Source organism: Falco biarmicus, chromosome 4, assembly GCF_023638135.1.
Source record: "Falco biarmicus isolate bFalBia1 chromosome 4, bFalBia1.pri, whole genome shotgun sequence".
Lineage (NCBI taxonomy): Eukaryota > Metazoa > Chordata > Aves > Falconiformes > Falconidae > Falco > Falco biarmicus.
In genome coordinates this window covers 23455513-23475970 of record NC_079291.1, presented here as the reverse complement: position 1 = coordinate 23475970, position 20458 = coordinate 23455513, and the positions used below count along the sequence as shown (strand labels likewise).

Genomic DNA, 20458 nt, shown 5'->3' with positions numbered 1-20458 from the left:
AGGACCTATGCAGGTAGAGGAATGGGTTGACAAGATCATGAAAATCCAGAAGGATATGTGGGAAGTCCAGTACCTGGGACAGGCTTGTCCAGTGCAATGGTACAAGGCTGGGAACCTGCTCTGGTGAATAGGCTCTGTGGTTCCCAGTAGATGGTAAGCCAGCAGTGTGCCTTGGCAGTGACGTGTGTTGGGCTACGTCAACAGGAATATAGCTAGTCCATTGAGAAATAAATATACTGGGAAATAATATTCCTCTTTGCTCAGCGCTCATTAGACTCAATCTAGAATATTTCATGAGTTTTAGGCACCCTAGTGTAGGAAAGACATTGATAAACTGGAGTGAGCTCTGCAGAGGACCATCAAGACGATGGTTGGGCCACAGGAGCATATCTCCTGTGGGGAGAAGCTGAGGGAGCTGTGCTTATTCAGCTTTGAGGAGCCTAAGAGCTGGTATAACTAACTAGTAATTATCCAATACCTAAAAGGTCAATGAGAAGATAGAGTTGGACTGTTTACAGCAGTGTATGGTAGAAGACTGAGAGAACATGGTAAAATGGAGAAAGAAAAAAATCCCACCACTTTTGAGATGATGGTAATTAAGCATTGAAGAGATTATCTAGAGGTGATAATTCTGTCCCTGGAGATCTTAAAAATCCAACTGGATGGAGCTATAAACAATCTGGCATACATTCAATGTTAAACTATTTCGAACAGCAGGTTGCAGTAAGAGGACCTTGGAAGGGCAATAATTTTTTAATTCAGTAACTTTCTTGGTAAAACAATTCTTTAAGGTAGCTTTTCAGAATGATGGTATGGTGGGTACATATTCTATATTTGATGTGTCGTTGCTTTGTTAAATGATGACTTCATTGCTTCATAGTTGAATGTTTTCCATTGAATTAACCACTTAATCTGCATTTTATTAATTGTAAATTATCTTTTGTTTTTTGCAGACCTCAACTTTTGGTCTTGTTAAACTTGGATAGCGAGCAGTTGGTGAAACATCCTAGATTGCTTTCTTTCACCTCTCAGTTGAAGGCTGGTAAAGGGCTGACTATTGTGGGCTCTGTGCTTCAGGGAATCTTCTTGGATAAATGTACAGAAACTCAGAAAGCTGAAGAGGTGTGTAAAAGCTTATAAACACTTGTAACTTCAACTAGTACTTAAATGTTGGATCTGGATAACTCATCTTGAATTAGAACAGACTGCTGTAAAGTATTGAATAAAATATCAATTTTTTTCTATCAGCACAGTCAATGATTAAATATAGAGAACAGGTTGGTGTGTGTAGCAAAACACTTTATAAAATTTCCCAATAGGATGAGACAAGGCTGATACTTCTTAGCTTTTTATTTTCTTTAATGTTGAGAGCCCTTGGCTCAGAATCAGATCACATTCGGGGGGGGGGGGGGGGGGGGGGAAGTAATAGATTTTTAGCAAGTCACCCTATAAAGAAACCAGTTTTATTTAGCAAAAAAATTAACATTTATCTAACAAATGTAGCAGAGCTAGGATTAGGAGCAGTCTTCACCAGAACTCAACATCCTTCTTGAGATCCTTTACTTTCTTTCTATTTTCTTTTCTTTCCTATTTTTCCCATATCTCTAGAGAAGGTAGGATGAGGTAGGAAAAAATAGTAAGTTGCCATGTAATTTAAGGTGACATCTAACTGTGCTACAAACAAAAGTGAACTTAATTTGAATGTTTCTTCCCTTGCCTTGCCCCTCTCCTTCCCTGACAACTTGTCAGTATTTGGCTGTGCTACCTGATTGGAAATATATAGACATTTTTGTGGGAAGCCCTTGAAAATACCTGAACTTAATTTTAAATTGTCCCGTGAAGGAAAAAGAGAAGTTAATAGACTGAGCTGCTGAAGATCCGTTGTTTGTACAGCTTGCACTTTTAATGCAAAGCAAGTTTTACCTTTTTATTTGGTCTTAAATCGTGTGCTTCTTTGTTTAATCCATTATTGGGGTAACTTGGTACAGGTAACTGTATTTGCTTACCTCCACAAACTCTCCAAATTTTACAGAGTGGGGAAACATTTTTAGAATATATCATGTTTCATGTAGTTTATTGAATACCATTAAAAAATCTAATGCCTTTAGAAAATACTACAAAGCCTACTCCAAAAGTAGTCTCTGATTGCCACTAGATCGTCCAAAAATGGTTAATGTCTTCAGTGTTATTGAAAAGAGTATTAGTTGAAATGTCTACTGTTCTGATCCAAATAATCTTAAAAGCTATATAAACACACCTGTGATTTATTCAAATTTGATATCTCTAAAATAGGTGAGCATTTGAAATATGGAAATGGACTTAACAAAGCTAACTGCCCTTTTTCTGCCAGCTTTTCTTTTTTTCTCCCTTTTGGTATTCAGACCTGTCCGTAGTGTTTTTTGAAATAACAAAGTATGAATTCAGATGGCCTAGCTGATAGCACATGAAAAGGCTCCAAGAGACCAATTAGTTTGAAAACGTGGTGGAAAAGTGTAGCAACGGTGTGTTTGGAAGTAATTGTTAATAAGCTGTTGTTATCAGCAAGTGTGAGTAGAAAACAAGATAGAGAATACAACCAAGCCTCTTGAAATAAAATGAAGAAAACCTTTGGACAGAAACTGTTTACCCATGAGAATATGAAATGTTACCTACAGCTGGCTTAACTTGAAGTCAACTATATTTTCCAGAGATGGAACAGAAGTGAATTTAAGGGAGACCTAATTCCTAGGTTCTCTAGGCAGTCAGACCTGGTGTTAAGAGTGAGGCAACTATTGCTTTTAAAGTAGAAATGAAGATGAATTTTAGAGGTTTGAGCATCTGGAGGCCTCGCTGGTTTTGGAAAATCTGGACTAGAAAATGTTTCTAGAATATTTGTAGGAAATGAAGTTTTCTCCTGTATTTTACAAGAAAAAAGCATCTTATTAAACTGATACACCCTCACAGATATTGTTTGCACATAGTTGTTAGCTCTGCTACCAAATTCTCTGAAGATTTTCTTTCTCTGCTGAACAGAATTTCTGATGCCACACTGAGCCAGTGCCAAGTGTTCTGTGGTCAAATCTGTTGGTTTTGATAGGAATTTTGGAGCTTCCAAAATTGCAAATTTTGATGTGCTAGCTCTTCCTTCTGAAACCATGCTGATCTCCTGCACAAGTCATTGATACTGATGGGATTTTTAAAGTCATGCCATCAAAACCTAGTAAATGCCAAAGCTGATGTTCCCTAGCTGACCTTGTACCATTTTGAATACTACTTCTAAATTACTTATGCAATAAATAAATTATGCATCTGTGTGTTTGTTGTTAAATGAAAGGGAGCCATGTTGAAATTAAAGAGGTGTGGGAGATTAAATGTAGTCTGTTTATCTTGTCATTATTCAGCCAGTTATTCCAATTGTCTCCTGCACGTATATATTTCCATGTTGGGAGCCGATAAATACAATGTCAGCCTCTTAATGTCAAATTTGTTTAAGGAGCTTTGGTGGCCTCATCTGCTGAAGTCCTTGGCATCCCATTTTTCCAAACCCTTCCAACTCCAAAAGAAAGGACTTGTCATTCCAAACATACGGTGTTTTGTCAATCAGCAGTTTTGACTTTTCCTGAAGCAGTGTTACTTTATCTATCTTTGTCAATGTGGTTAAACTCATATCTTGTTCATTCTTCCTTAGAAATAAAAGACTGAATAATTAAAGTAATGAAAAACCTGTGTGGTGTCTTTTGGGGAGGTGGTTGTTTTCGGTGTTAGTTGTCATAGAATCATGTTTGATCTTTTGGAATTAGCGATTTGTTGGTTGTACATTGTAGCTCCTGTTTTGCTGTTACTTAGTGCTGTTACTCCTCATAGTGATTATTACCGTGCTGATGACTGCATTTCCCTGTGTGTGATCTTCCATTTGCAGAACGTTAAATCCTTAATGGGAGTAGAAAAGACTAAAGGATTTTGCCAGATTGTGGTGTCTCCTAATTTCAGAGATGGAATATCCTATTTGATTCAGTCAGCGGGTCTAGGAGGGATGAAGCACAACACAGTCCTGATGGCATGGCCACAGTCATGGAAGCAGACAGAAAATCGTTTCTCATGGAAAAATTTTGTTGGTATGTGTTTATTGTCTTTCTCCTATGCATTTGTAATACCACTATGTAACTACTGTATTTGCTATGTGGAGGAAATGTGATGCTGAACATCCAGTGGACAATTGAGTATTTCATGTGGGGTGGGTTTTCTTAGCCCTGGGTCTCTTCAGCCATAGCTTCTCTTGTTCTTCTCCTAAGCAGGGCAGTCACTAAAGCAAAGATGTTCCTCTTTTTCCTCAGCAGAATCTGGGAAGATTTAAGCTTTTGAATGTAGAAGAAAAGCTGTGAATGGTAACTAGAAGTTCTTGATCAGATGTCTTGCTTTCCCTTGCAGACACTGTACGAGAAACAACAGCAGCTCAGCAAGCACTGTTGGTGGCTAAAAACATTGACTTATTTCCAACAAATCAAGAACGATTTACTGAAGGAAACATAGATGTGTGGTGGATTGTCCATGATGGCGGTATGCTGATGTTACTGCCTTTTCTCCTTCGACAGCACAAGGCAAGGACAACAGAAAACGCCTGGGATTTCATTTTCTAACAATGAATACTTCTATGAGTTTCTAATGAAACACCCTTTCACCTTGATGGAGTTACTCATGGTGATAGCAATCAATTGTGTTACAAATTTTTATAATGTGTCTTTTTGATAGGTTTGGAGAAAATGCAAAATGCGTATCTTTACTGTGGCTCAAATGGATGATAATAGCATTCAAATGAAGAAGGACCTTCAGATGTTCTTATATCATCTTAGACTGAATGCTGAAGTAGAAGTTGTTGAAATGGTATGTTACTGCATGGTTTTCGGGTTTTTTTAGATGCAATTGAGACTAAATTTGGAAAACGGACTTAACGTTTTTGAAACTAAGAGATGTTAGCCCAAACGTGCAAAGGGAAAGACTGCGGGCCCACCAAGAACAAGAAGTTTTTTAAAGCAATGTTATCTTACGATGTCACAGTGCTAGTGTATGTGGTAGTGAGCTTAATAGTTTTGTCAAGTAGAGTTGAGCCATTTTGGTGTATTAATGCCTGCTTTATTTGCGAGGACTAGTCCATAGGGATAGTTCATTCAGGTAGGAAAAAACTTGGAATTTTAGCAGGCAGTGAAATGGAAGGCTGAATGTGCTTAATCTAATAAGCCATGGCATCCAGCATGAGCAAGGATGAACAAGTCAGTCTCCAGCTGCTGTGTGATTATCTCTCCAGAATAAGGAGTCTCCAGGCCCACATGAGAGTATGTCAGTTGTTTTTTGGTGTTGCCAACTTCTTTGGCACTGGAGAACAAGATAGCAACATATAGCTACAAGTTCCCAAGTCAATTATTGAGAAAATTAATTTTGTAATTTTTTTCCTTTTTTAAATACTGGTCATAAACTGCTAAAGAAAAGGGCTAAAGCCATATTCTGTCTAGACCCGCTTTGTTTGGCAGCTAAGGAAGAACTTCAGGACTCAAAGGTGACTAGCGTAGTGTCCAAAGTAAGACAGAAAAACCCCATGAAACTCCCCCAGCCAAAGCAAAACCAAAAACCCACCACCTTTTAAACTCATTTTGAAGTGCGTTGAAGAAGGTGAGTCAGCTGGTTCAAAAGAAAATCCTACCACCAGTTCCTGGAATGAACACAACCTCTCAAAAAGATTTATCATGCTATTCAGGCGTAAAGCAAACTTTATGGAATCATTTAAATTATGAAAAAAATTACTTACAAAAAATTTGGTTAGTATTTTGAACTAGGAAGTAAGAGAAATCCTTTCATTTAATTTTGTTTTTGTTTGCTTAGAGTACTGAATGTAAAAGACTAAATCCTGTGGCATGTGCAGGTGAAAGAAGACAGAGTACCATTAAAAAAAGGCTCAGCCTTGGTTGGGTTTTGAGCAGAAGACAGTATAGGAAGCACAATGAATTCTTATGCAGGTCATATTTAACCCTGAGATTCTTCCAAAAGATCAGAGACATGTTAAGAGTCAGTGACAGCACAGATGACTGCTATAGTTTTTTATGTTTTATTTTAGCTTAGTGCTGATGTGAGAATATATGTTGGAGTTTCTTCATAAATGCTCCTGTTGCTGAACCTTTCTCACTGGTGAAAGGGCAATGTGTTATTTTGTGGCTCTAGACATTTTTTGAGCAAACAAGTATGCACACATGCTCAGGAGGCAGCGATGCAGACCCGTTTTAAATAAGCGCTTTCAACCCTTTCTCACTTCTGCAGCTTAGTCGGAACAGAACGATGGAAAGTCGGTCCCGAGTACCTCACATTTAGATAAAGATAAAAATCACATTGATGTTGGTATAGTAGGATAGTTCATTGTATGAGATTTGCTGTTTGGAGATGAATTTTAAGAATGAGGACAGACAGAATTGATGGGTTATATGCTTGGGATTTCTCTAATGCTGTAAATATGTCCAAGACTGAATGAATGCAGGAATGAAGGTGGTACACTAGCTCAATGTTGTTCTTCTGAGTAGTACTTTTCTTCTGATATTTCTAATGCCAATGTCTTTTGCAGTTTGAAAATGATATTTCTGCGTTCACATATGAGAAGACACTTATGATGGAACAGCGATCTCAGATGCTAAAGCAGATGCAGCTATCAAAGAATGAAAGGGAAAGAGAGGTAGGAACTTTGGCTTGGCAGAGATGTTCTGTGAAAAATTAGAAAGTAGCGTTTCTTGTCTGTGGCTTCTAATCAATTTTTTCTACCTAGTCAAAATCTTTTATAACTGCATTCTGTGTTAGTTTCTCTACAGCAGGTTTCACGTGCAAGGTTATAATAATGTGGGGGAAAAAGAAAATCCTTTTTTATTTGAACAGGTGTTTAGAGTTTTCCTGTTCTTGTTAAGATTAGTGCAAGTATTTACTAGCAAAGCATTTGAGCATCAGTGTGGACTATATCCAGAGCATTTCAAAACCTGATATACATCAGTAGCTAACGTTGATGGTTACTCAGCTGGGCAGATGAGATTTGACTTGTTCTTATTCAATTCACAACAACTGTTTTTTAGTTTCTGCGTTATTCTGAATGGTTTATGTATCAACTAATTATTGTTTCTGGAGCCAACTAACCTATAAAGCTATGCTATCCAGTGGGAAAGCTGTGTGCGCTGCTCCCCTACCCTTACTAGTCCCTGGTGGTATTTTGCACGTTGTAGTGACAAGCTTCACGCAACTGTATTTTCATGAATATTTGTAACTTCAAAATTTTTTTTTGTTTCTCTTTTGGCTTGTGCTTCTACCCCCTCATTTACCTGGTTAACTGTCCCGTTATTATCAACACTTCTTAGTGATGTAAAAGATACTGAATGCTTTGGCTTTGCTATCGCTTACAGTGATTTCCCTCCCATGCCAAGTAAGAGATCTCTACTACGTTTAACTGGTCATTTGTAAAATAACTAGAATTTTTTATTATGGCTTTTTTTCTCTACTGATAATTGTAACACTTTTTATGCCTAAATTTTTCTCGTGTTAATCCTACAAGTCCATGCAGGCTTTTGGTTTTTTTATCTCTCCTTATTTATTCTTATTTCTGTTTTGCAGGATTTTTTTAAAGCTCCTAAAGATGCCTTATATTGCTGCAGCACTGTGCTGCTGTAAATCCTTTCTTCCAATGTGTGTTACAGTAGTTCTCTTTTGATCTGAGCCTGCCTAACACCTTTTCAGTAAAACAAGCTCTTCTGTACTCCTTACTCAGTGTTTTTAAGGTTTTTTCCACATTTTGTTATTGAACACTGGTATTTTTCCAGTGGATTTTGTGTGGCTTAATCTATGGCAGGTTTTTAAGGATTTAACTTTCTCATGAATGCTTTACCAGTAGCCCAAGGACCTAAGGCTCTGTAGTCTATAGCATGTAAATTGTAGTGGAGACAGAATAATTTCTTCTCAGCTCTGTGAGTTGGTCTAAATCTGCACTGCTTCAGAGTGCTGTTTGCTTGCAAATTTTAATTTCTTCCTACCCCACCCCTGGTTTTGTTTTTTTTAATAGTTTTCGTTTGTTTTCTTGTTTGGTTTTTTTTTTTAATTACTCACTCTTACCTGAACATAGCCATCACCATTATAGCTTCAGTTTTTTCCTTTGTATCATGCAAGGTAAAACCTGAGATGTTCAAAATACCACTGAATTTATTTCATGGTCTTAAGTAAAATCCTTGCTAATTCCAAGAACATGTAGTACGTACTTCCTGCCTTGTCCAAGAATAAATGCCATATCCATCTGTTGTTTACGATTTCAGTATCTTAATCTACCTTGTTATCTTATACTTCCATCAGAAAATGTCTAGCTATGCTTTCACTTCCTCTGGAGCTGCAAGTTGAATATATGCACTCAGTGTGACAGGTCGTCTTCTCTTAAATGAGCCAAGCCATCCCCTCCAGTTTTATGATGACCTCCAAAGTATTTTTCTCATTAGTATCGCTAGTTCAAATCAGCATTGCTTTTATTCTCATTATCTGTCTCCAGCCATTCAAATATAAACCTGATATTCCAGCTTTGAATGGTGTTTGTTACCATGAAGATCAGTTTTTTTAACTTCACTTTCATGCTTGTACCTCTTCAAACCAGGCTCTGACCTTCCTGAAGGGGAAAATTTGGTTTTGTACAGCATTCTTTTGCTGTTTCCCTTGTAGGCATCCTCTTATCCCTGAGGAATCACCCTTACCCTCCCGTTTTCTGTCAGTTTTTTAAAATGGAACTTTATTTGATCTTGCGCCTGGTTTTTCTTGTGGAACTGAGGCAAAAGAACTCAACAGATTTTTGTTTCCTTTTTTGAGAAAGCTGGTTGATTTGCTTCCATTCAAGTGTAAATATAACACATGCATGCGAAGCAACTTGGGTGCAACTGCCAAACATTTATTTATTTGACTTTGACAATAGAGCTGCAGAAACAAAACGTAGAGCTTTGTTCACTTCCTTGCTGCCCTTCCTGGTGGTCATTGGCTTCCTTCTGTGGCTAGTCCTGAGTAATAACTGTTGGGCTGGGCACTGGTATTGTTGGACCTGTGGGAAGGCAGCCACCCATCCCACTGCTCTTTTGTGCTGGGTTGTGCAGGGAGAAGGCAGCATCCATCCCACCGCTGTTTTATGTTGGGTTGCGCAGCACCAGTGCTGCTGTTAGGTAAGATTGGCAGAAATGTGGGTGCATGTAGGCGAGGCGCACAATTATACTTTGTACATCACTGGGAAATAAATTGGTGCTTAGAGATGGAAAGCAGCTTTCTCATCTGCTTGAATTTTTTTTATGCTATTGATTGTAACAGAATAAAATAAATTCATCTGAATCATCATGTATATGATGGGATGTGACCCTCACAAACAGGGGAATATTAGAAGTTCCCATATAGACTAAAGGATTAAATTCATCTCATGTTTTCACAAGTCTCTGTAAAAAGCAGTAACCAACTGCTAAACATCCAAAACAGCACCCCATAGTATATATAAACAAGTGACGTTTGTGAAAATAAAGCAAGTTTATAACAAGCTGTGATACCGAATCTCATGTATTTAAATGAAGACAACTTTTATTTTGAATGATATGATCATCTGCTTTTTTCTGTAGACTGTTGTGGTTTTTTTGTCCTCGGTAACATTTTTGTCTCAGATTCAGAGCATCACTGATGAGTCTCGAGGCTCAATCAGAAGAAAAAGCTACTCCAGTCCACAGTCCATTGGCCAAGATGCGCAGGCACTGCTGACTAATGATTATCGAGAGGAGGAGGTAGTTGGACGTAGTACTGACTAGATATACTTTCCCATTGCAACACTTGGAGTGCCACTATTGCAAACTGAACTACAAATGAACAACTTGATCATTCATTGTTACAGAATAGTTCTTCAAAGATTTTAATTTTTACTGTAAATTCGTTATCTTACTCTATATTTTTTCCTCTGGATGATGCTTCTGTGACAGGAATTAACATCCTATTTTTCTCACACCTATTTTCCATAGAAGAAACACTTGTGTTTCTGAGAATGCCTGTTTTACTTAAGAGCCAGAAGCAAGGATATTTCTCTGCCTCCTATCTTTTAAAGTCTTAATAGCGTGTGTTTCATTAATAAGCATATTTCATGCTTTCACAAAGCATTGCCTTCCTTTATTATTCCTTTATTGAAGTACTGAAGCTTTTCGGAGACCATATAGATACACTAGGGGGACGTCTATGCTCATTCACAAGCCATTATTAACCCATAAATGTCATTAGTATTTTCTTAGTGGTGAGTTGCAAAGAAAATGGACTAATGTGATTAATGGCTTTAGTGTACACTTGAAGTGTTGCTCATATCTAAAGATGTGTAGCCTAGTTTGTAGAAATGCTGTAATACCTTTGTGTTTCTCTTTCCTCATGAAGTGTGAGAAGAACATGTTGTGTTCCATATAATTAATTTAGTATCAAAACAGCACTAACAAAAATGTGCTTTTGTTGTCTTTGCATTATCATGAATGTGTGCTATAGGTCCATTTTTTCTCTTGGCTCACTGTCTTTCTAAAAATGGCAAACTGTCTTTCACTGAAGCACAGTTGTATTGGACTCATCTTACAGTGGTTATTTCAAAATTTTAGCTCGTTGGATACTGCCATATGGCACGTATGCTATCTGCATGTATTTGTAAGCTTTTTCCATTCTCAGGATAGAACTGTATTCATGGTAACTTCTGATTCATGGTCTTGACTTGTTTAATCTTCTATGGAGATACGAAGGCCATCAAACAAATAGATAGTTACGTGAGCCTCAGAATTGAGCTCTAGGTTTTGGGAATCTACAAGAACAGGGACTTGGAGAAATTAGGAGAAATACAGAAACTTAAGCATTTACGAACAGCTGCAACTGCAGTTTGTGAACCACTAGGGGAATTGCTGTTCAGAGATAGAAAGTAGTTTTCTCATCTGCTTTGATTTTATTAATGCTTTTGGTTGTGACCTGAATGAAATTGCTTCTTTTGAGTCATCACGTATATGGAGGGACGTGACCATCACTAGCGTGATAATTGAGGTTGCCGAATAGAACAGGAGCTTCAACTCATGATGTAACAAGTCTCTGAAGACCCTTCAAAACTGCTAAAGATCTTAAACAAACAAACAAAAAACCCTCCCAAATGCCAGCCCCCTGAAAACAACACACCAAAACACAAAAACAATCCTCCCCCCATACCAATTCACTTATGATTTTAAGTCTAAGGTACTTTGTGTTGCTTTTGATGGGAATACAGAAGTGTAAGGACAAGGTATTATGAGAGAGAGTAAGTAAATAACATACGTTAAATATTTTTCTTTCCTCAAGAGGAGTGAGGGGAATGGGAAATGGAGAACACAGAAGTGCATGTACAAGTGGGAACAACAGTACTGTGTTCCTAAAGTTATGATTTCAGCTTCTGATATTATAAGTGATGAGAGGGCCCCTTCATGGTTAGATTGATTGGCTTTTGTTATGTGATATGCACCTGCATGCATAAAGGAATGTAGCTAGCCTTCAATTTGGCCGGTCCAGCCTTGTGTTACTGGGACCATGAGTCACACTGGTAGTTCAGCTAAAGGCATGTGTAATGGTCAGTGTTCATGACAGTATCTGAGAAAATAGTAATGTCACTGATGAAGCATGAGAGCATGGGCTTTCATGTTTTTCACTAGCAAAAAGCCATGGTGTCAATGAAGTACCCTCTGGCTGGATTCAGCCTCACTTTTATTTAATGACAAAAATAATGTCCAGCCCAGATATAATCCTGCAAATGTAAACAAATAACTACCTTTTAACAAGCAGTTTCCTTTAGTGATGAAGTCAAAACAGTCTGATATTTGCCCACAAAGTAAGGTGAATTTTTCTGTGCCTTCCTTTGTTCCACTGCTGTGAAATTCCTTTTCAAAATTTTAATGAAATATAATCTACAAGTGCTCTTTTTGGCTGAATCTTGGGGTGATTGATTGTTTTGTCACCAGGCTCAGCTGATCCATGATAGAAACACTGCCTCGCACTCAGCTCCAGTGGTCAAAGCAAGTGTGGCTGCTGCTGTGCCAGAAAAAGTGCAAATGACGTGGACTAAAGAAAAATTTGTAGCTGAAAAGCATAAAACCAAAGATTCAAATGTGTCTGGCTTTAAAGATATTTTCAACATGAAGCCGTAAGTATACCTGTGATGTTTGGAGTTTTGTATTTGATTGTGTGTATTGTAGTGGGGTGGGGGTTTTTTGTTGTTGTTCTGGGTTTTGTTTTTTAAGAGATTAAGATGTGTATTTAAAGTTTAGAGTACAAATATGCTTTTTCCATGCAGTTCACTTAGATGCCATTCTTCTGAAACTAGCATGGACTTGGGTGGAACAACAATGGCTGTAAAGTGTCATTCAAAAGAATGTTGAGTTTACAGCTTAGTCTGCCATATTTAAGCATTTTAACATCTCTGCTTTCTGGTAGAGTTTAGAAGTTGTGAATGAAGCTTAATGGTAACTTCTGTTTTTCTCTCTTCCTGTGGGTAACAAATTGCTGTGTATCATTTCCCTGCCTCATTTACTGTGTTTTGTTGGGGTGGAGAGAGTACCAAAGATGCAGATAAGACTCTTCCAAGACATTTAGCTTATGTGTTAGTTTTCGTTTGTTTTTGAGGGGGGGGGGGGGGGGTTGTGTGAGTGTTTGTGAGTTGTTTTTTTTTCTTTTTTTTTTTTTTTGGAAACAGAAATTCGGCCCTCATCCTGTAAATAAAAGCAATATAAAATTTGTGCTTATAGGTATGTCTTGTTATATTAGTGTTTCCCGTTGAAATATTCTTTAATGTCTTTCTCTTAAATAGAGGTGACTTAATAGATAAGAGTTACTACCTATGTCAAGCCTGATGTAGACACAAAACCTGTGACAGAAAGGTGGCAGCTTGTTTGCTTCTGCATGTTGTGATTCAAGCACATACATGCATCTTTTCCAAGTTTTGAAAGAATGTGGTTAAAGCGTGGCCTGGACTATTTTCTGCGTATGCCCAAAGCAAAACTGTGAATGTCAAGGGAAATTTTAATATCTAAAGGAAATCTATCTTAAATCTAGGGCTCGTAGACAGTAGCATTAGAAGGTATGATTAGAATCAGCACCTTCATCCTAAGTTGTTTTGAGGATTTGCTCTGAGCTCTTTAGAAACAGTTTGTCTTCTGCAAACCACAAACATTTATATCGCTCATGCTCTAAAGCACAGTTTTTGTTCTGGGCTGCATTAGATGCTAATTTTTTATTTTATTTTATTTATTTATTTGGGGGGGGGGGTAACATCTTGGAAATACTTCCTGTTACTACTTTAGAATTGTGCAAGATACAGACTTAAGATATTATTATTTCAAAACTGCTATGCGTGGTTCAGGGTGGAAATTACAGTTCAGACTTGGTGTGCCTGTACAGTATATTAATATTGTTGAATTTAAAATGTACCTGATGGTGTAAATATTTTTTCCCTGAATATTTGCTTCCCTTCCACATAGAGAATGGGGAAATCTGTAAGTCCAAGTTTCATTTCACTTAAGCAATGTAGGCTGTTCCCTGGTTCTTGTGGTCTTGTATGTTGTATGTGTGTTACATGAGTTGCACTGTGTATATTCTTTTGTGCCTTTGTTTATATACTGTCATGATGCATTTATCACTGAAAAAATATTCTTCATGACTTGTTAATGTTTTCTTCTAAATATTATCAACTTTCCAGTCGAGGTAAGTCACGTAACATGTATTTTAGTTTCTGTAAGTATATAAAATTTGATAGTACTCCTCTGCACCAGTGTAATATTTAGTTTTCTAATTAACTACATTAAAAAGTAAATACATTTCTGTTCTGGAAAAATAGCCCCCATTGCGATATAAATACTTGAACAATAAAGCTGAATTTGTTTACAGAGGGAGCTTTCATACTTTGTCAAATGCCAGTTCTTGCCTCCCTTTCTACTAACCCATGCATGTGTAGGAATAACACAAGGTCGGATATATATTGGATATGACCGCATACAAAAATATGACACTCCATCTCTCTTTGTTCTTGGGTGGAACTGACTCTTGACTGCTCTGCTTTCTTTTCCAGAGCCCACTGTTACCTTCATTTGTCTAACAAATTTAGTTTCTTACGAAAATTTAGCTTATTTTGTATACTATGTGTGATTTCGGTTCTTCCAGTGCTTGAAGGCTAAATGAAGTTAGTCAGCCTGGGTTCACGTTGTACACAATATACCTTTAGTTAATTTGAGCCTTTATTTCAGTGCTTAGTTCTTGCCGCTTCATCACAAATTTATATCCTCCTTATTTCCCTTTGCATTTTATCTTTAGTTTTACAATGTTTCTACTTCAACATTTATACACCTCTTCAACTACACACTATTGCTTCTCCCTTCGTAGTTCTTTGGTCTTCTCAACCCACTGTTCTGCTTCTGAAAAACTGAGCTTCACGTATTCTTTTGTTCCATGTATAGTTTTTGTACAGTTGGTTCTTAGGACAGATGGCCACTGTGACAGAAAATCCTCCAGGAGGGACTGATAAACTCAATTTTGGAAATGTTGTGGTCTTGGAGGAAAACGCCAGGAGTGGGGAGGGGAGTAGAGAGAATCAGCTGAAATGGATGTGTCCGGTCTCCACTGGCTACTAAACTTCAGGCCAAATGCTTTTTTTTTTTTTGTTTTCCTTCCACTTCCCCCTAATTGTCCCTGCAAAATCAAGGATGAAAATGCAATATGAGACATGCTACACCTGATACTATCCTCTTAATGGCTATTCCCTTCATAGAAAAAAAAAAGGGGGGGGGGGGCTTAGTAGAACACAAGTATGTATGCTCCCTGCGTTCTCCATCTTGGTACCCTGTGTTTAAATGAATCATCTGTATCTGGCTGCTGTTCTCAACTCTATGCTTACTTACATAAACTGAGGGTAGCCTCATATTTCTAGAAGATTCTAGGATTAAGTGTTGGTGTGGTCCCCTGAAGAGACCTCTAGTAGCAGAACAAAGTTGTGCGTTTCCTTTTATGAATTTTGGCTTCCTAAATCTGGGAAAAGAGATCTCTTTAATTTCCATTGTTTACTTGAGCTGAAACAGTGCTGAGGCTTGTGCTGCAATTTTGATTGCTGTCAGTGGAATTCAGAAGATGCCAGACTTGATCAGGCATTTCAGAGGATGCCTTATGTCCTGCCGCTACTAATGTGCCAGTCCTCCCTCTGTAGGACAGTGTGTGAGCCCAGCGGCGCAGGGTGCTGTTGTACTTTTACTGTGAGACCAGTAGTGACAGTGCTAAGAAAACTGCGCCAGGTAGAGTGATCTGAGTGTCTTATACCAGCACGCTGGTATCTGTCTCCGTTCTTGAGATGTGCTGTCACCTGGTGCTTCTGAGCTTCCCTTTGAAGTGACTCGTTTCACTTGTAAAGAATCTACTTTTGGGCGGCAGATCTTTTGGATAAATGGGCTTGCTTAGGTAGAGTCTGAATATTTCTTTTGCACTGCAGCATATGACTCATTTTCAGTCTTGGCTAGTTTTACACAGATGGCAGTTTCTCAGGGACTGTGAGGGAACTGTTCTTTTGTTTTGTTCGGAAGAGAACTGAATCATCCAAGGTGGTTCCTAAAATAAGGAAATCTCTGAAGTCCTAGCAATTTTTCCCTTTTGCGCATAAATTTACAAGCAAAGCAGTAGTTAATACTGATAACATAGAGGCAGAGGCTCAGTTGCAGTTCATTGCTTACTGCCTTACTACTGTGGCATGAGAAACTAGTAATTTTTTTCATAAATTTTATACTGTTTCTAAATTTTCTTAACCAGACATAAAATAATCTTGTAACGTTTCCAAAGGAGCATGAGGGAAGTCCTGTACTGTACAACATAAATGCTGCAATCTTTGCATTGCATTGCTGTAATTCCTTTGGGATTTCTTGTACAACTCCAGTTACATTTTTGTGTAATTCAATAAACTGGATTCTCAGTGGTTTTGACTAAATTTAAATAGAAATCAATTTCTATTAAGTTTTTGCATCATCTTAATAAAAGATAACTGAGAATTGGAGGATTTGTGCATTTTGGCAGTCCACTTAGATTTGCTTGTATTTCAGAGTTAGATGTTCTTTTCAAAGGAAAAAAATCTTTTAAACCTAGGTATTGTATTTTCTCAAATGTTTTTTGAATGAGTACAAATACTGGTGTCCATGAAAATAGCTTATTCTGCATTATATATATTAAACTTATACATTCAAATACATAACGTATAATTCAAATGCACAAGTATTGTGACAGTACTAAAAGATGTTTGTTTGCATGCTAGGAATCAGTCAAATGTAAGAAGAATGCACACAGCTGTGAAGCTCAATGGAGTAGTGCTTAATAAATCACAGCATGCTCAGCTAGTTCTCCTGAATATGCCTGGACCTCCTAAAAACAGAAAAGGGGATGAAAACTGTATCCTCTGTTATACTGCTTCTGTATTTCTTGAAATTGGGAGGGGTTTTTTAGTGATTGTGCAGTTGTCCACTTGTTGGGATAAGTATTAGTAATCATGGTAAGCGTAACTTTCACTTTAAGAAAATTACTTTTGATTCCACAGAGTTTTAAGAAATGTTGATAGTGGTTTATTTTTTTTAACTGATGTAAAGCATTCCCCTGTATTGAACTTACTCTGAAATCTCTATATTTTCCATAGGTGAGTAGGTCAGAACTAGGAACTTTTCCCTAAATTAGGCCTTGCTTCCACTTGAGCCAAGCAGGTGGATTAAGCAATGGGACAGTAAAGGGAAACGGGAAGACTCCTTGATCAAATTGTTGAACTTGATTTCTGCATTACATGTCAGGCTTCTTGTGAGATTAATGGCTATTTTGTTTCCTTTCTGAATAAATTCCTTGACTTAATGGTATTTCAGACATGGAGTTCTTGGAAGTTCTGACAGAAGGTCTGGATAGAGTTCTCCTAGTTCGAGGCAGTGGACGTGAAGTGATCACCATTTATTCTTAACCCGTTTGCACATTTTATTCAACAGCCTCCCACACCCCAAATGAGAAAACAAAGTTATTTGCCATAATTTGAGGAGCTTCATTAGGAGTTCTAGTGCATCGAAAATTAGCTTGCAAGCTGAATCTTCTGATGTGTTCTGGTTTTTCTATTAAAGAAGTTATATTTAAATTATATTTTAAGAAGATAGATTTATGTAGATAGAAAACATTTCTGTAGTGCATTAATGAATGGTGGTTGGGTTAGGATATTTATACATAGCATATTCTGACACTTGTTAAACTGTGGTGAAGCACAAGAAAAGAAATAGTAATGCAATAGGTTTTTTTAACCTATAGAAATGTAAGCAATTTTTCATTATTTTAATCTTTGTTCTGTATCTAAATAAAAGGGAAAGGTTTTAGGAGACATTGGCTTCCTCCCTTACCAAAATGCTGCTATATTGCTTCTGTTGGGATTAGGCCTAGTTCAGGAAACTTCATTCAGAAATGTATACAACTACTCAAATTTGTGTATTATGTGCATAAAGTTCACCATTTGCCACACATTTTATATAACATTTCTCTAATTAAAATACTTCATCAGATAGCTGAAGCCTCCAGGTGATGGTAACAGTAAATAGACAAGTTTTGTGGGTATTTTTTTTCCCCCATGAACTACTGGCTGTTAGTGTATTGCATAATTATACCAGTGAAACCTAAGAGCATCCAGCTCCCAGGAAGGCTATGATGCAGTAACTCCACCTGTTTGCAAATATAATTGTAACAATTGATAAACCACAGCAAGTTGGTTAATGAAGTACAGTCTTGTTTTCAAATATGTATATTTTGAAAATGTTGTATGTATGTGCTGCTGTTTAAAATAAAATCTGCTTTTCTGAACTGAACAACTCTTAAGTGTGCTTCATTTGTAATCCTTGAACAGTTTAGCTTGGGTGCTCAATGGAAATGTCTTGCTTCTGTCAGAATTCTGTCCCTTTTCAGACACTGATAGTTCTGTAAGTGTTGTTTTAAGACCTAAAGTGTTCATTGGGTAGCAGGAGATTACTCTAAAAAGAATGGTTTTATTTAAACATATATTGATTGTATTATAATAGTTAATATCTCCGTTCAAACTGGGACAGCAGAGGCTAAATACCTGACTCTGCTCAAGACCAGCACTTTTATCACAGAGTGCTCAGGGAGCAAAACAAAGTTATAAAGAGCTGACAGCGGCTGTTAGCAGGCCCCATTTAATGCACAGCAACAGAGGGAACACAGAAAGATAGTCAGGCGACCCAGTGAACTTCAGATGGAGAGAAGGCAGCTGTAGACCACTGGGCATTGGTATAGATTATTTAGGCTTTGGGGTGGGATTTGAAAATTTGAAAGTGTCCGGCTGCTCCCACAGAGGTGGTGCCAGGAAGGAATTCTCTTGCTGTCCCTCATCTTCACTTTGCAGCCATAGAACTACTGCAACATAACTTGGAATACGAGCCCAGGATTCCCACATATTTTAGGATGAGCTTTGTCACAGCTGCCCCAAGGACTGGGACACACTCACCTCTGCTCTCTAGCATCTCCAAAATCCAGCAGGGATGCAAAATGTAGGGCACAGGTATGCTCAGCCACCTGCTCCCTGTGGGATGGGGATGCTCAGTGCCTGGCACTGTGGCACCCTGTGCTTCGCCCTACCACACCAGGGAGGGGGCCAGGAAGGTGCCCCCCAGTGGGCTATGTCCCTGGCTCCCCTCTGACTGCTGCAGGAGACTCGTGCCCAGTTCTGCTCTTTACCCACAGCCCCAGGGAACCAGCTGTGGCCACAGCAGGTGCCCGTACCTCAAGCACAGGGCATCAGCAGGCAGGAACTGGGCTGCCCCAGCTGCAGGGCTGAATTTTGGCACCTTGTCTCACAGGAGGCACCTGATGCCCCACCAAGCCTGAGGTCAGGCAGAGACCAGGCACAGCTCATCACACATGGCTTCAGTACCATCGAGGCAGAGACCTGGGCTCGATGAGGCAGGGCTGTAAAACCCCACAGCCCTGGGGCAAGCACAGCTGACCCTCCCCAGAACTTCTCGGCTCCCCTGCACTGCCTAGGCACCCCCAGACCCCTGCCTACACCTGGTGAAGAGCTCTTCCTCACTGGTGCAGGGCTCCCCTGCACCCCAGGGGCTGGGTTCCCACGTCCCCAACCTGTGGCTGTGGTGCCGTTTGTTCCGGCTTGAGGACAGTATGGGGGCAAACAACCCACCCTGGCTCAAAGTAGCACACCAAAACCCACAGGCTTGTACCCCACAACACCCTACTGCCCTTGGGGAGCGGCCCCCATTCCCCCGTGGAAGGACAGGGCTGTGGCCAGCCCTTGGCAGGGTCAAACCCCCCGGGCAGACACCCTCACACCTGCGCCCAGCACAGCAGGGCAATGCCAACACCCATCTCCCCCTGTGCCACCCCCATAGCTCCCCGATGCACCGGCGCCGGGTGCTATTCATGGGCCAGGCACTGGCATGCTGAGGGGGCCGGTCACAGGACACACAGTGGAAATGGGCCAGCAGCTTGCTGGGTGGGGGGGGGGCGACAACAAAAGGGCTGGCGAGCTGTCGTGGGGGGCATGCAGCCCTACCTACACACAGGCAAGCAGCTTGTGGGCAGCAGCAGGGTGCTGGGCACTTTGCTGTAGTGAGTTACAGCATTTTTTTGGAGAGAACAGTGAGGTTCTGAACCTGCTTTATCCCTCACCACCCCTGCAAGGTCCGACCTACTGGCTGGTTATAAAATAAAGTGGGTACAACAGGGGAGAGCCGTTGGCTGTGGGCTCCCACCTGAGAAAAAGCTCCACCTCACATTAAGTGGAGAATCCACAGAGGGGGAGTACCCAAAACCCACCACTGCTGTGGGAAGTACTGCCATGGGCCCCCACAGCACCCCAGCCCCATGGGAACTGATGGTGCTGCCAAGGGCAAAATGGGGGGGTTCCTGTACCTCTTGCTGGGGCAGGATGCACCCAGCCTGGGAGCAAAAGCCAGGCCTGCAGCTTGCAGGAGTCCCACCTTTTTTAGGATAAGTTTTGTCACAGCTGCCCTGAGGACAGGGACATGCTTCCCTCGGCCTCACTGGCACCTCTGAAATCTGGCAGCTGAAACTGAAATCCTTGTCCTTTTGACTATGGCTGCAGTCTCTTCCACTGAGGTCCCTGAGAGGAGACACCGGTTCCTTATAGCCATAATGCCTTGTTGCCTCCTCCCCCCCCCCCTCCAGAGAGCCTGGGACAAGTCCTGCCACTGTCCTGCACTTGACAGCACACGCCCCACATCTCACTGCTCCCAGGAAGAGCCCTGAGCATCCTGTGAGGGGAAGGGTCCCCATTCCCAGGCTATGGTTTCAGCACTTGAACACCCTGCTCGATGAAACATATCAAGGGCTTTCAGAGTCACCTGAACATTTGATTACCAACCTGCAAGCAGTGCCTCTCACTGCT

At 39.7% G+C, this 20458-nt stretch overlaps 1 protein-coding gene across 7 annotated transcripts in view; it reads left to right on the top strand.

The window, feature by feature from the left end:
* LOC130147473 (solute carrier family 12 member 7-like) overlaps positions 1 to 17888 on the top strand; it is a 77416-nt gene extending 59528 nt beyond the window's left edge. For 4 of the 7 annotated variants that reach the window (XM_056334623.1, XM_056334627.1, XM_056334624.1 and 1 more), the window contains 9 exons: positions 954 to 1122; positions 3899 to 4094; positions 4408 to 4577; positions 4729 to 4860; positions 6584 to 6691; positions 9669 to 9785; positions 12000 to 12181; positions 16319 to 16452; positions 16911 to 17888. In XM_056334623.1, the coding sequence (XP_056190598.1) occupies positions 954 to 1122; positions 3899 to 4094; positions 4408 to 4577; positions 4729 to 4860; positions 6584 to 6691; positions 9669 to 9785; positions 12000 to 12181; positions 16319 to 16452; positions 16911 to 17002 (1300 nt within the window). In that variant the 3' untranslated portion in view covers positions 17003 to 17888. Of the gene's footprint in view, positions 1 to 953; positions 1123 to 3898; positions 4095 to 4407; positions 4578 to 4728; positions 4861 to 6583; positions 6692 to 9668; positions 9786 to 11999; positions 12182 to 13514; positions 14769 to 16318; positions 16453 to 16910 lie in introns of those variants that run through there. The other 3 variants (XM_056334628.1, XM_056334625.1, XM_056334629.1) reach the window with 3 other exon arrangements.
* The last annotated feature ends 2570 nt before the right edge of the window (positions 17889 to 20458 follow it).